Source organism: Micromonas commoda, chromosome 2, assembly GCF_000090985.2.
Source record: "Micromonas commoda chromosome 2, complete sequence".
NCBI classification, from domain to species: domain Eukaryota; kingdom Viridiplantae; phylum Chlorophyta; class Mamiellophyceae; order Mamiellales; family Mamiellaceae; genus Micromonas; species Micromonas commoda.
Window position 1 is genome coordinate 631186 of NC_013039.1, and position 14551 is coordinate 645736.

A 14551-nucleotide genomic window follows, 5' to 3' on the forward strand; every position below is an offset into this window, starting at 1 on the left:
GCCGACGCGCTGATGCGGTTCGCGTTCAAGCGCGTCAAGCGGTTCTCGCGGAGCGAGATCGACGCTCACCGGGCGACGGTCAGAGATGTCATCGCGGGCGAGAAGGAGGAGCGGGAGAAGATGGATCGGGAGCGACGAAAGATTCGGGACGAGCGGGAGGCGGCCAAGGCTGCGAGGGAGGAGGAGGAGAGACGGGCGAGGGAGACGGAGGAGGACGGGGGTTCGACGGCGTCGGACCTCTCGGATTAGGTTATCTAGCTCGTGTTGATCAGTTGAAGTTGAAGCGGGGCGGGGCGTCGCGTGAGGAAAAAAAATCAAAACCTTTGACCACCCAACTGCGGACCGACATCAGAGGATAGATACGGTTGACAAGACCGCTCGGCCGAATTCGACCTCTGGCCGTCCGCCGGTCCGAGGGCCGAACCACTCTTTCGAGCGCGGCAGCGGGCGTGCGGACCGGGAAAGAGTTGCTGAAGGTTAACCCGGTCGAACCCGCGCCGAGGCGTCGAGGCGTGGGGCTGAACGCGGCCGTTCCAGCGGGCTCGTTCCTCATTTCGTGTAACTAACTGCTCGGATCTTGCCTGCCAGTATGCCCGGCCAGGACCCGGGGCTGTTCCGCCAGACGCACCTCATCGCGTCAGGTGCTCAGAACTGGATATCTCAGCCTCTGGTGGCCCATGGCAAGCAGTTTGCGTACGCCTCCACCCTCGCGGTGTACATTTACAACAACGAGGACCAGCAGCTTCAGAAGGTGCGCGCCCCGAGCCGCGCCCAACGTGAATTGTCGAATCTTAGCAATATGCAGACTGACCGAGCCGGCGGTTGGAACCATCTCCCGACGCTGACCCCCTCGTCCCGTTTTGAACAGATCACCGGATATCAGTCGCACACCATCACCGCGTTCGCGTGGAACCCGCGGGATTCCAACCTCATCGCGGTGGCGACCAACGACGACCACGTCAACATCTTCGACGTCGCCAAGGACGAATCCGTCAAGAAGCTCAAAATGCCCAAGCGCAGCGTCGTCCAGCTGGAATGGGATCCTAACAACCCTCAGATTATCCGGTGCGTCGCGGACAACACCCTATGCAAGCTGAACCTCGACAAGAACATGCTCGAGCAGCTCCGCTTCTCGCCACCCGCGGGACACCGCATCACGAGGATGGTGCGCAACGCCAGGCTCTTGTCCATGTGCGCAATCGGCACCGATAAGGGACAGGTGTACCTCTACAACACCGACAACGGCGTCCACGAGACGGTCGTCACCAACTACAAGGAGCCGATCGTAGACCTGGACTTTGACCCAAAATCCGAGGATTACATGCTGGTTGCGTGCGCCAGTGGACAGATTTCCATGTGGTGCGTGCAGGGTGCCTTCAACATGGACCCCAAGAAGAAGGAGATTAAACCCATGGTCATCACCGAGTTTTCGAGGCAGCCCGCGGGCCTGTGCGCGTGCAAGTTCATGCCCAACATGCCCGGCACGTTCGTCACCGCGAGCGACAGGCACGGCGTCCTGCGAACGTGGTCGGTGTCCAACGCCAACCCGATGAACATGATCAAGCTGGAGCAGGGCAAGGTGCACTCTCTCGCGCCGCTGCAGGGCGTGGAGTCGGGTTCGAAGCTCTCGGTGAGCTTCAAGACCGGCGAGGTGAGCATCGTGGACGTAAGAACCAGGCGGACGCGTTGGGCCACCGCCGGAGGGCACACGGAGACTGTTTTTGACTGCGTCATTGCGCCTTCAGATCCGAATAAGTTAATCTCGGCTTCCTTCGACGGCACCGTTCGATGCTGGGACATGCGAACCAAGGAGCAGACCGCGTGCTTCTACACGGGCGACGCGCCAAGCGGCAGGCTCGGAAGCGATAACGAGGCACACGAGGCCGGCAGGGGCGCGCTCTACACCTGCGCCATATCCTGCGACGGGGGCACCATCGCCGCGGCGGGCTTTGAGGGCATCGTGTACTTTTTTGACGTCGAGAGCGGCAAGGCGCTCAAGGCGCACCGGGTTCACAGCGGCGCCGTGCACAGGATCGTCGCTCATCCGCTGGAACACGGCGTATTCGCCACCGCGGGTCTCGACGCGAGGTGCTGCGTGGTGACCAGGGACGGTTTGCGCAAGGCCTTGAACCATACCATGCCCATACAGGGCTGCAGCTGGGACCCATTCCAGCCGGATATCATCGCGTGCGGCGGGAAGGACGGCACGATTGAGATTTGGAACGTCACCAACGACGACCACCAGTCCATCGACACCATCCGCGATAAGCACACCACCAAGGTGTACGGCGTGCTGTACTCCCCGCTGGTTCAGGGACGGCTCATGAGCGTCTCTGACGATAAAACCGCGAAGATCTTTGAGCTCACCCCCGACGGGCGATACACGGCGAGGATGCCGGTGACGCTGGAGGGCCACGAGTCCAACGTCCGCGGCCAGGCTTGGCACCCGGAGATTCCCGAGATTTGTTTCACGGGATCCTGGGATAAGACCGTGCGCACGTGGAACTCCGTCACGGGTCAGTGCCTGCAAGTCACCAAGCGCCACCTCGCCGACGTGTACGCCATCGCCACGCACCCGGCGAGGCCGTTTCTCGCGGTGACTTGCAGCCGGGACTCCACGATTCGGTTCTGGAGCACCGAGGAGTGTGCCCCCGCGGCGAAGATCCGCGCGGTGCTTGGGAAAGACGCGACGTCGTGCTCGATCGTCGGCGAGGAGAAAAACGGCGACGAGCGCAAGAGGCTGTTGGGCCGCGCGGCGGGTCGAGATTTGGCAGAAAAGATGGCTGCTTCCTCATCCGACGGTGAGAGGTTCGGAGCGGCGTTCGCGGCGCTGTCGGGCGAGCCGCTCGCCGAGGAGCTGTGGTACCTCGCGACGATCGAGTCCACGGGCGTGAAGGACGCTCGGGGTTTCGGCGCGACGGGTATCTCCGTGCCGCACAGGTCCGAGGTTGAGTCGCTGGTGGGCGACGCGGCGGCTCGCCTCGAGGAGGCTCGGTTCGTCAAGACCCGCGGCGGCGACAAGAAGGACGTGGCGCTGCGAAAGGCCGCGACGCTCAGACTGGAGCTCGGGGATTTCCGGGCGTACTGCGAGCTCATGAAGGAGATTGGCGAGTGGGACGCGGCGCTGTCGATCGCGCCCGCGGTGTCCTTGGAGTACTGGAGACGACTCGCGGGTGAACGGATCAAGTCGATGGAAAAGGATGAGGACGCCGACGTCGAGAGGCTCGTCCACCTTCAGCTGGCCGCCGGTAAGGCTTCGGACGCGACCAGCGGCCTAGTTCGCGCCGGTAGGGACGAGGAGGCGTTCACGGTGGCGTGCACAGCCGCGGAGGGACGGTTCGGGCCGGAAATCGCGGAGGATGCGGGGGGCACGCCGAGCCCGTCGCCGCTGAAAAAATTGGCGCCCCTCGGCAGCGGCGGCGGCGGCGGATCGCCGCCCAAACCCGCGGGCCCGCTGAGCCCGCCGCCCGCGCCGGGTCACCACGCGAGGATGCCATCCGACGGGTCCGGCGCGGGAGGCCCGCTGGACACGCTCCCGCACAACCTCGACGGATCCCTCCCCGCCGCGCTCAAGGCGAGAAATTCCCTCCCGAGCCTCGGCGGCGGGGTGGGCAAACTGGCGCCGCTTCCCCCCATCGCCGGCGCGGGCACGCTCAACAAGCTCAGGGCCGTCTCCGCGTTCGGTTCTCTGCAGACCAACGGTAACGGTCACGCGTCGCGCGACGGCGACGGCGGGGCGCTTCCCCCGACCCCCGCCGGCGCGCAGGGCGTCGTCGCCGCCGCAAAGAAATTTATCGCCAAGGGGGGCGTCGACGAGGCCTCCACCGTTCGCGGCGCCCAGGCGGCCGCGCGCTTACTCCACGGCGACGCCATCGGCGCGGCGTCGCGTTACCTCTCCGTGGGTAACACTCGCGAGGCTGTCCGGGCGCTGATCCGCGGCGCGCAGTTTGAGATGGCGACGGCGCTCATGCGAACGCTGCCGGAGTCGTCGCCGGGTTCCAAGGATGCGGCGCACGTCCTCGCGTGCGAGAGGGCGGTGGAGCTCGGCGAGTGGGAGATCGCCGCGGAGGCTGCGGGTTCGATCCAGAACGTCACGGAGCGAAGCTGGAGGCTTCTGCTGGTCAGGGCGCGCTTCGCCGCGACCGAATCCGACCCTTCGATCGTCGAGAGGTTCGACAGGATGTGCGACGCCACTCGCGACGCGGGGGGGGCGTGGGAGGGCGGATGCGGCGGGGACACCGCCGAGTCCGCGGTGCTCCACGCCCTCGTGGGCGAGACGGACCGCGCCGCGAGCGAGACGGTGCACGCGGTGAACGACGAGCTCGGGAGGAACGGGCAGTGGAACGCGAAGGCGCTCACGCGGCTTCTCGAGGCGCTTCACGTCGTGTCGCACGGGGCAAACGCGTTGAAGCCGATTGACCCGGTGATACGCGCGGAGGTGACGTTACAGCGCTGCTACCTCTCCGCGCTGGTCCTCTCCAGCGCGGGTTACACGCCAGCGGCGAATGCGCTCTTTCACCACGCTCGCGCGGCGCTTAAGCACCTCAACAAGGGGGAGGCTCGATTCGGGTTTCCCCACGCCATCGCGATGATCTCCATCCACGAGCTGTCGCTGATGATGGGCCACCATCCGACGGAGGCGGAGGAGGGTTTGGCGGAGGTGGCGGAAGCCGCGAGCGTTCCCATGCAGCTGCGGGAGATCGCGGCGCGGCTTCACGCCAACCTGACGGCCACGAGCGATATACCGCGGGAGGAGCCCGCGCTGCCCGCGATGGAGAGCATCGTCCCGCCAGTCGGGTACAACGGCGCCATGGACTGGAAGGCTCCGAAGATGACGATGGGGGACGCGCTGCGAACGGCGAGGATGTGGGACGCGGCGGGTGCGACGGACCACGCGTTCTTCCGCACCCCGCACTGATCGAAAGAAAGAGATGTAGTCTTACATTACACGTGTCAACAGGTCTTTTGATGCATCAACCGCGTCTTCTCTCCATCGCCGCGTCAGCCGTGAGGTCTGAGGTCCTCGTCGTAAGCTTTCTTCGTCTTCGCCTCCTTCATCGCCTGCCGCCGCGTGGTTTCCGACCTCGAGAAGTAAGTCTCGTCCGCGCGCTTCACCGCGCGCCTGCTCGCCTCCAGCCGATCCGGGAAGCTCTCGAAGAAGATCGTGCCCTTGCTCGTTGCCCACGAGCTGTTCAGGTCCGACATGGAAGCGGTCCTGGCCCAACGCTGATCCTCAATCATGTCCTCGGTGAAGCCCATCTTCTGGAGAAACTCTTCACCCTGCGACTCGGACAGCATCGAGTACCGCCCGCGCTCGCCCCGCTCCATCACCACGAGTTCGGCGTTTCCGGGGTTACGAAGTTTGTCGAACATGTCGCAGGTCCACTTGTACCAGCGCATCAGGAAAACTCGCAGGGTCAGCCCGTGAGTGATGATCAGCACGGTGCAGTTCTCCGTGTATCGGCCAAAGTTCATGTCGTTTCGGAGCGTCTCCCGGAAGCTGGTCACGCGATCGTACACGTCCGAGGCGCTCTCTCCGTTGGGAAAGCGGAAGAAGAACCGCCCGAACCCGTGCCTCTCTTTCTTGAGCTCCTGCATGGTGTGGTCCTGAAAGTTCCCAAAGTCCTGCTCGCGCATCCTCGGCTCCTCCCTCACGCCGCTGACTCGCTCCGGTCCCAGGGTCTGACCGAGTTCGTACAGCGTCTGCATTGTCCGCATGTACGGCGACACGTACACGTAAACCTGCTCGTCGGGATCCAGAAGCTCCTTCAGAGCCAACCCTGCCTGCCTCGCCTGTTCCTTCCCCCGCTCGGTCAGTTCAATCCTGTGGTCCGGTTTGCGCTGATACATGGTCTCGTCCACGTTCCCCTCGGACTCGGCGTGGCGGATGAGCACGATGCGCTTAGGGCGGCCCGTAGTCTTGATTGGCACGCCGCAGTACTCGGGCGTCACGTCGTAGAAGGAGTCCGCCTCGGCTGATGCCTCGCTCCTCGCCGACGCGACGACGCTTCCCTTTTTCAGACGGCGGATAAGCACGGGCTTTTTCGCGCCAGAAGTCCTCATCTTGCCGAGAGACGGGCGCCTTGGACCCGGGTTTACGCGGTATCCGGCGGTCGCGACCGCCGCGAATGCACTCATGGTCGTTTCAGGAGTGACCGGCGCCCGCGGCGATGGTTTATGCGTCGCCAATCTCCAGGCGCACGTGCTTGTGTGTCATCGCCATCTTGCTTCTGCTGCCGAATAAAGCGCGCTCATTTTCGAACTCCCCGCAAGTCGCTGCTTCACTCTGTTGGGTGCCCGCCGATCCTCCAGACACGTTCGAGGCGCACGAGGGTACGGGTGCGAGATGATGGGCTCGGCGCCCCACTTCCGCGGGTGGGACACCGAGCAGAGGGCGATGGTGGCGGGCGCGGAGGCCCGCCTACGGGAGTATCGGCGCATGCTCCCCGGCGGAGACCTGGCGACGTCCTTGGATGGGAGGTTCTGGGACGCGGTGGTGGTGACCGCCGCGAACGAGGGGCAGGCCGGCGTGTATCGCGCGCAGCTCGACCAACTCCACTCGCGGGGACAGCTTCCCGGCGAGCGCACGCGTTACCTCGTCGTGCCCGACCCCCCCGGCCCTCGCGTGGGCAGCGGAGGCGCGACGCTTCACGTGATGCTCAGGCTGCAGGCGGACGTCGGACCGTGCTGGAGGCGAAGCCGCATCCTCCTGCTTCACGCGGGCGGGTACAGCGAGCGATCGCCGGCGCACGGCACGCTGGGCAAAGCCTTCGCGCAGCTACCCATGGACGCCGCGAACATGGGAGCCCCCGCGACGATGCTCGAGGCGCAGCTCGTCTACCTTCAGGAGCTCCCCGCGTCGTTGCCCCCCGGGGTGTTCATCTCAGCCGCGGATGTGGTGCTCCAGATGCCAGCGCTGGCGCCCCTCGACGAGACCACGGCGGAGAGGGCGTCGCACGGGATCCTCGCGCTGGCACACGCGAGTACCGTCGCCACCGGCAGGTCCCACGGCGTCTTCGTCTGCGACAGGCACGAGCTCGTGGAGCTCATACGTCAAAGCGCGGATGACGAGTCGAGGGGCAAGGAAAATCGAGCCGAGCCGATGGATAAAAACCAAACCGAAACCGCCGCTGAACACGCCGGCGTGATCGAGTGCGTGAGGTGCCTCCAGAAACCCTCCGACGCGGAGATGCGCGCTGCGGACGCGGTCCTACCCACCCCCGCGGGCATGGGCTTACCCGGCGGCGGCGGCGGCGAGTGGGTGCTGACCGATTCGGCGTACCACCTCGGGTGGCGCGCGTGTGACGCGTTGGTAAAACTCGCGGCGTCGCACCCGGAGGCGTTGGCCGGGGTGGAGATTTGCGCCTACGGCGACTTCATGCAGCCCATGGGAAGGGACCCGGACCCGAGCGCGGCGTACATGCGGCGCGTGGACCACGTCGCGAGCGTTACGAGCGTTACAGCGTCCGGGTCCGGGTCCGGGTCCGGGTCCGGCTCGATCGATTCGTCGACGCTCAAAGGGGATCGACTTCGCCGCGCCAGGCAGCTGGTGGCTGCGTGCGTCGCGGGTAAGCCGCTGCTCATACGGCCGATGCTGCCGAGCAGGTTCGTGCACGTGGGCACCATGCCCGAGCTGCTCGAGCACACCGCGGTGGACGCCAACGTTCTCGCGGCGTATCCCGCGGCGCACGCGGGGACGCATCTGGGCACGTGGGACAGCGGCATGATGGACGCCGCGGGCTTCGGCGCCAGTCGCAAGTCGATCGGCGCGGACGGCGTCTGGGGATCCGGTCGGTCCTCGGGCCCCGGCGCGTGCATGCTCGCGTCGCACGTCGCGATGGGCGCGAGGGTCGGCGCCGGATCGCTCGTCGCGCACTGCGACGTCGGCGCCCTCGCCACCGTGGGAGCGGGGTGCCTTCTACACGACGTGGACCTACCCGCCGGGGTGGTGGTGCCCGCGGGGGTGTTCATGCACTGCGTGCCCCTGAACGAGGCGGCCGCGGTGGGAGCTGGAGTGGCGGTCGGGGCGGCCGCCGGGGGCGCGCGCTGTTGGACCTGCGTCGTCATGGACGTCAAGGACGAAGTCAAGAGCGCGACGGGCAGCACCCTGCTCGGGGTACCCGTCGCGGAGGCTGCGGCGAGGCTCGGGCTCGACGCGACCCCCGGCGGCGCCGTGTGGGCCGAGGGCGAGGCGCAGACGACGACGTTGGCGCGTCTGTTCCCCGTGCGAGCCACGCAGCAGGACGCCGCGATCGCCGCGATCGAGCTGCTCGCGAGGGTCAGGGGAGTCCCTCCGGGCACGCCGGGTAGGCGCGCGGGGGGCGCCGGGGGGTTTGGGTCCGTGGGTTCCAAGAGGTCCGACGCGCCCGCCGCCGCGGATGACGACGGCGGCGGCGGTTTGCGGGTGTCGGTGAGCGAGGCGCTCAGGGTTCTCGCCGACCACGCGGCGATGATGCGACGCAGGGGCGAGCTCGGGAGTAAGATCCTCGGTCCGATTGTTCGGCAGATGGTGCGGAAGGAGTACGCGGCGGACACGTGGCTCGATCGCGCGCCTCCGCTTCGATCGTTCATCGCCGGACCGAACGACTGCGCGGCGACGGCGACGGCGACGGCCCTACAGCTGGTCTCCCTCGCTCACTCGTACGATCGCGCCAGACGAGCGTCGAGGGTGGAGCGAGAGGGGGGGCCCGGCCGGGCGGGGGCAAGCGGGGGCAAGCGAGAGGGGGGCGGCGACGACGACGGCGGATCGCCCGGTCCGTCGAGGCGCGAGCTCCTCGCCGCGGGACGCGTCGCGCTCGCGCTCGCGCCGCGCGAGGGAGCGCCGGGCTCGGAGGCGGCGGAGGCGGCGGCGCGGCGGTGCCTCCGAGCGGCGGTGGTTTCGCCCTTTGCCCGCGCGGCGCCGCTCTTCGGCAGGCCCGCGGCGGAGGCGGCGGAGAAGGCGGCGTTCTTCGCGTCGGTCATGAGCGTGCTCGGGGGTGGCGGCGACGACGATCCCGGCGAGGCTCCCCTACCGCCCGCGCCCGCCGCGGCGGCGGTGTCGAGGCTCGATAAGATGGCGGCGGTGCGAGCCGAGTATCCCGCCAGACTCAACCTCGCGGGCGGTTGGACGGATACGCCGCCGTACTCCCTCGAGCGCAGGGGCGTCGTGCTTCACGTCCCCGTGCTCACCGCGTACTGCGGCGACGACGGGACGGTCGGGTCCCCGCCCGACGGCGCGCCACCCCTCCGCAGGCCCATCTCGGCGACGGCGTCGCGGCTACCGGGCAAACCCGGTTTGGTCCGGCTGGTTTCTGAACCAGGGCCTGGCGTTCCCGGTCGGAGGGAGGAGCTGCGAAGCGTTGGGGAGCTGCTGCGATGCGACGATCCCTCGCACCCGTTCGCGTTGCACCGGGCGTGCGTCGCGCTGACCGTGGCGCAGCGCGCGGCGGCGGCGGGCAGCGTGTCCGACGTGTGCGCACACGCGTCGTCGAATACATCGTCTAAGACGTCGGACACGCCCGCTCGCCGGGACGGGCCCGAGAGCCTCGAGGATTTACTCACGCGGTTCCTCGGCGCGCCGGGCATGGGACTGGAGCTTCGCACGAGGGTCGACCTGCCTCGCGGCTCGGGTCTCGGCTCGAGCTCCGTGCTGGCGCTCGCGGCGATACACGCGATGCACGAGTTGAGCACGGGGTGCGAGTGGCGGCCGTCGTTGGGCGACGCGGCGTGGGCGGGCGCGTCCGCGGTCGTCGTTCCCCCTTGGTCGGTCGTCCCCGCCGAGCCCGCGGCGGCACCCGCGGCGGCAGATGAGGCGACGGATGAGGCACCCGCCGAGGAAGCCGACGGCGAGGGCGGCGGCGAGGGCGGCGGCGAGGGCGAGGAGGCAGCGGCGGCAAAAAAAGCGGAGGAGGAGAAGAAGGAGAAGGAAGCGAGAACCGCCGCCGCCGCCGCCGCCGCCGCCGCCGCCGCCGCGCAGAAGAAGCAGCGCGAGGACAGCGCGGCGGCGCAGACCAAATCGCGACCGCCGATCGCCTGGCCGACCGCGCGCGACGCCTTCAACGCGGTCCTCGCCGTCGAGCAGCTGATGACCACCGGCGGCGGGTGGCAGGACCAGGCGGGCGGCGCCCTGGTCGGCATGCGGCTCACCAGCGCCGCGAGCGCGGACCTCGGGGAGGCGCACGAGGCGCGAGGGATGGCCTCTCTACCGGACTACGAGGTACGCGTCGCGCGGTTGCCGCCCCCCGCGGCGGCGTACCTGTCGAGGCACGTCGCGTGCGTGTTCACCGGAGCGGTTCGGCTCGCGGCGACGGTGGCCAAAGGCGTCGTGGACGCGTGGCAGCGGCGCGCCCCGGGCGTCGAGGAGGCCCTTCGCGCGTGCGCCGCGATGGGAAAGGACATGACCGACGCCTTCGACCGCCTGGGGAGCCTCCCTACCGCGGCGTTCGTCGGAGATGGAAGCCCGGAAGCGCGCGCCGAGCTCGAAGCGGTGGGGTCCATCCTGGAGCGGCACAAAGTGTTGCAGGAGCGGCTGTGGCCGTCGATCAACTCCCCCGCGGTCGCCGCGCTGTACGCCGCGGTGGCGCCGCACGCCACCGGGTCGCACATATGCGGCGCGGGTAACGGCGGTCACATCGTGGTGTTCCTCAAGCCCGGGGCGAGCGTGCAGGCGATGTCGAGGGCGGTGAGCGGGTGCGCCGAGGCTCCCGACGCCAGGGTGGTTCGCGTCGCGATGATGCTCGACGGGGGCGGCGGGGGCGACGGGGGCGGGTCGGGGACTGGCGGTGGCGTCGCGAGGGGCGGTGATGGTGTCGATGGCGTGGCGGACGGGGGTGGTAAGCGTCGTAGGGTCGCGTGAGCGGTGGTTAATGCGAGCGTAGACGGTCGGCGCCGGTTCAAAAAAATACACGCCATCTGTGAAGGAATCTGCTGTGCTGACGGGGAGAACCCTACCTCGCACCGCCTGGAAGTCCATTTATCCGATCGAGCCGGCACTCGCCAGGGCGCACGTCCACGAGAGTCGATCCCTTCACACCAATCATGGCCATCAAATCCTCCGCGAAGATGACCATCGATCCGATGAGCGTCAAGTACGCCAACGAGATGTCGCAGTGGACCGTCTTCTGGGGTCTCATGTTCGTCGTCTGCAGATTCGCGCTGTTCAAGAAGTACAGCGCCGACTTCAGCAACCGCGTCGTGTCCATCGTCCACGCGGTCGTCGCGATCTACTACAGCTACGTCACGTTCGAGAACGGGTGGGATGGGATGTTCGATAACATCGGCGGCGCCAACACGGAGGCTCAGACCCTGTGCATGGCCATCTCTCTGTCGTACTTCACGTACGACCTCATCTACTGCGCCCTCGGGGGGGATTTCATGAGCGTGGTGCACCACATGTTCACCATGGGAGGGCTCGCGTCCGGTGTGCTCAACGGCAGGTCCGGCGCCGAGCTCGTGGCGTGCCTCTTCCTCATGGAGGTCTCCAACCCCTCCCTGCACCTCAGGACCGTGTTCATCGAGATGGGTCTGAAGACGTCGATGCTCGCATCAATCAACTCGCTCGTGTTTGCGCTGATGTTCTTGGTGTGCAGGCTGGTCATCGGGCCCCCGCTGGTGTGGAAGACGCTGGCGTCACCGGACAACGATTACATCGTCAAGGCGGGAGGGTTCGGGATCCTAGCTGTGAGCGTGTTCTGGGGCATGTCCATCATCAGGATCATCGTCAAGGAGGTGAAGAAGCTGATGGGCGGTGGGAAGGCGAAGCAGGCATAGCAGGCGTTTCTCGTTTCATTTTATTCCTCACGCATCTGACGATGACGCTATCGCTTTCTCGAGGAGTTTTATCATCCCATCGATCTCGAAATGCCTGGCAACGTCCAGTGGCGTGTACCCTTCCTTGTCGCCCAGTTGAGGGTTGGCTCCAGCCTCCAGCAGCTGCTCGACAATTTTCAAGGACCGGAACCTTATCGACGGTTCAAGGTCAACTCGAGAAACTGCAAAAAATACAATCGTGTGCAACGGGGTCCAGTCATGCAATCCATCCTTATTACTGTTCGGATCTGCGCCTGCATCTAGTAAAAGCTTCGTCGTCTCGAAGTTTTCCATACAGTCAATAACGATAGACGCGTGTAATGCAGTGATCCACTGGACCGTCTGTCCAGAGCAGGGTGAAGCCATCCTTTCCTCTATGTTGGCGCCGGCTTCCAGCAGCGTGGACACCGCCGCCGTTTGTCCCATATTGATAGCTTGGAATAAGGGCGTGGGACCGCTGTTGGGCGGCGGTTTAAAGTTCGAGTAGTTCCAAGGAAACGAACTCCTCACAGCTGAATCCAGCTGTATTCCACCTTCCCAGTATGAAGGCATCATTTGCAAGTAGTATCCCTGACAGTCGCGGAGTTGTGCGTCTTGCCTTTGGTTCAGGTCCGCGCCAGCGTCTATGAGGGCCCTCAACCCTCTCAAGTTGTTTTGCATGACCACCACGTGCATCGGTAGAAAAGGCGCTCGACACTTGAAGCGCGTCGCGCAATTCTCCGCCCTCTGCTCTATCGATCTCACGCCCTCAACGCTCCACACCGCCGCGTTGTAGGACTTGTTGACGCAGGCCAGGGCGAGTGTGTCCAGCAGTTCGAGCTTGGGCACTACGTGCGTCCTGAAGACCTCCGGCAGCTCCTCCGCGACGGCGACGAACACCGAGATCTCGCCGCGACGGATCTTATCGGCGATAGGCTCGATCGCGCGGCGCATGCTTCGAGTCTCCATGTCGCCGGCGGCGTCGCGACCGGCTCTGTCGTGGCTCTGTTTCAAAAGTTGTCGTGGTGCGCGTTTTCTCGAAGTGAAGGGTGCCGAGCCGGGCCGCGCCGCTTGGTCAACGAGAAATATCCGCCCTCTCCAAACCAGGAATTGGCGAGTTGGATTCGTCGTCGTCGTCCCGGTTTGTCACGCATCGGGCGCCTCGCTTGGTTCGCAATCAGGCGAAAAAATCGGCGCGAGAGATTTCGGATCGGTGCCAGCCAGGCGACCGACAGGCAGGCATGTTGGAAGGGAGAGGGCCGCCCGGCCCTCCACACCAACCCCGCACGGGTCGAGCCTTCGTGCGACCGATTAGCGGTCCGCGAACGGTCGGGAAATCCCACCGGGCCGCGCGGTAAGGGCGCTGCTCAGGGAGACGGCGAGGGCGAGACTCGCGGATCGCCCCCCCCGGAAAAAGGATTCGACACAGCAGCCGAAGGGGCGCGAGAGTTTTTAGCACCTCCACGCGTCGGGGTCGCCGGGGCGGGGTTCGATCGTGCGGAACCCCCGGGGGGCGATCGCGTCATGGCTGCGGTGATGAGCGGCGCCATGGAGTTCGGGTTCGTGCCCTCGGAGACGGTCAGCGCGCTACACGACCTCGGCAACTGGAAGGTCCGCGCGGACGCCATCGAGAGGCTGAGCGCATGCGTCTCGGACCTCGCGCCCGGTGGACGCGCGGCGCTGCCGCGGATCAACGACTTCGTCGCGTTCCTGAACAAGCTCCTGGGGGATCCGAACTTTAAGATCTCCCTCACGACGCTGCAGATATGGGAGACGCTGCTGGAGAAGCTGGGCAAGCAGGCGAGGCCCGCGGTGGAGGTGGTGGTGCCCACGCTCGTGAAGAAGCTCGGGGACTCCAAATCGGTCGTCAAGGAGGCCAACATGCGCGCGCTCAACTCCTTATACCGCGTCCTACCCGAGGATACCGTGCACGCCATCTTCAGCGTCTACGACGGCGGCGGCAAGTTCTCCAGGGAGCGGTCCATCCCGCGCGAGGGACCCGCGCTGGCCAGACTCAAGGAGGACGCCATCTGCGCCCTCATGCGAGCCATGCTCAACGCCGATAGGTTCCCCCACCCGGACGTCTCGAACGCCGAGATCGTGTCCCGGCTCGTCGCCGCCGCGTCCGCGAACGAGCAGGGCAAGGGGTTCGACGACTCGAAGACCGATCTGAAGCGCGCGAGGGCCACCGCGGTTGAGGCGATTGCGCTGGTGCACGCGAGCCTCGGCAAGGACGAGACCTGGCGACTGGTGGACAACGCGAAGAACGGACAGGGGCGCAAGGAGTGCGGCGCGAACCTGCGGTGGCAGCTGACGACGCGCTTCGAGGACGCGCGCGTCGCGAGACTCTCGCGCGAGGGGCTCATCGAGCACTGCGCCGCCGCCCCGCCGCCGCTCGCCGCGGGCGTAAAGGACGACCCAGGTTCGACCCAGGTTAAAGTCCTCGCCTCCGCCTCCTCCTCCGCCGCCGCCGGATCCACCAGGACCGCGAACGGCGGGTCGTCCCTCAACCTTACCAGGCGAAGACCCGCCGCGCTGTCCCTCAACGCCTCGCTCGACCTCGAACCCGGCTCGAATCCGTCGTCTTCGTCGCGGGGGGGTCACTCGTCGCTGCTCTCGAAGAGCTTCGGGTTGAACTCGCCTCGGGGCGTCGCGGACGGCGGCGTGACGCGCGCCGCGTCCACGCCGTCGCCCGACCACTGGGACGAGTTCTCGTCGGGGGAGTCGTCGGGCGGTTCGAACGGACGGAACGGTCCGTCGTCCCGAGCGTCGTCCAGGAACGGCG

General features: G+C 66.5%; 5 protein-coding genes across 5 annotated transcripts; 3 read left to right on the forward strand and 2 right to left on the reverse strand.

The window, feature by feature from the left end:
• Positions 1–589: 589 nt before the first annotated feature.
• On the forward strand, positions 590–4918 carry MICPUN_56240 (predicted protein; the record flags this gene model as incomplete). Its single annotated transcript, XM_002499486.1, has 2 exons — positions 590–751; positions 869–4918. The coding sequence occupies 2 exons, from the start codon at positions 590–592 to the stop codon at positions 4916–4918; spliced, it is 4212 nt and encodes a 1403-aa protein (XP_002499532.1).
• Positions 4919–5001: 83 nt separating this feature from the next.
• MICPUN_99001 (predicted protein) lies at positions 5002–6063 on the reverse strand (the record flags this gene model as incomplete). The annotated part of the gene is made up of 1 exon (XM_002499972.1): positions 5002–6063. One exon carries the CDS (start codon positions 6061–6063, stop codon positions 5002–5004), a length of 1062 nt encoding a protein of 353 aa, XP_002500018.1.
• Positions 6064–6346: 283 nt separating this feature from the next.
• MICPUN_99000 (predicted protein) lies at positions 6347–10834 on the forward strand (the record flags this gene model as incomplete). The annotated part of the gene is made up of 1 exon (XM_002499487.1): positions 6347–10834. One exon carries the CDS (start codon positions 6347–6349, stop codon positions 10832–10834), a length of 4488 nt encoding a protein of 1495 aa, XP_002499533.1.
• Positions 10835–10979: 145 nt separating this feature from the next.
• MICPUN_107771 (predicted protein) lies at positions 10980–11781 on the forward strand. Its single transcript, XM_002499488.1, has one exon. It carries the CDS (start codon positions 11017–11019, stop codon positions 11746–11748), a length of 732 nt encoding a protein of 243 aa, XP_002499534.1. The 5' UTR covers positions 10980–11016; the 3' UTR covers positions 11749–11781.
• A 38-nt stretch (positions 11782–11819) lies between these two features.
• Positions 11820–12735, reverse strand: MICPUN_56236 (predicted protein; the record flags this gene model as incomplete). Its single annotated transcript, XM_002499973.1, has 2 exons — positions 11820–11832; positions 11867–12735. The coding sequence occupies 2 exons, from the start codon at positions 12733–12735 to the stop codon at positions 11820–11822; spliced, it is 882 nt and encodes a 293-aa protein (XP_002500019.1).
• Between the last annotated feature and the right edge of the window lie 1816 nt (positions 12736–14551).

Bases quoted from the DNA above. Each gene is read 5' to 3' on its own strand.
- MICPUN_107771 (XM_002499488.1), top strand. From the start codon at position 11,017: ATGGCCATCAAATCCTCCGCGAAGATGACCATCGATCCGATGAGCGTC.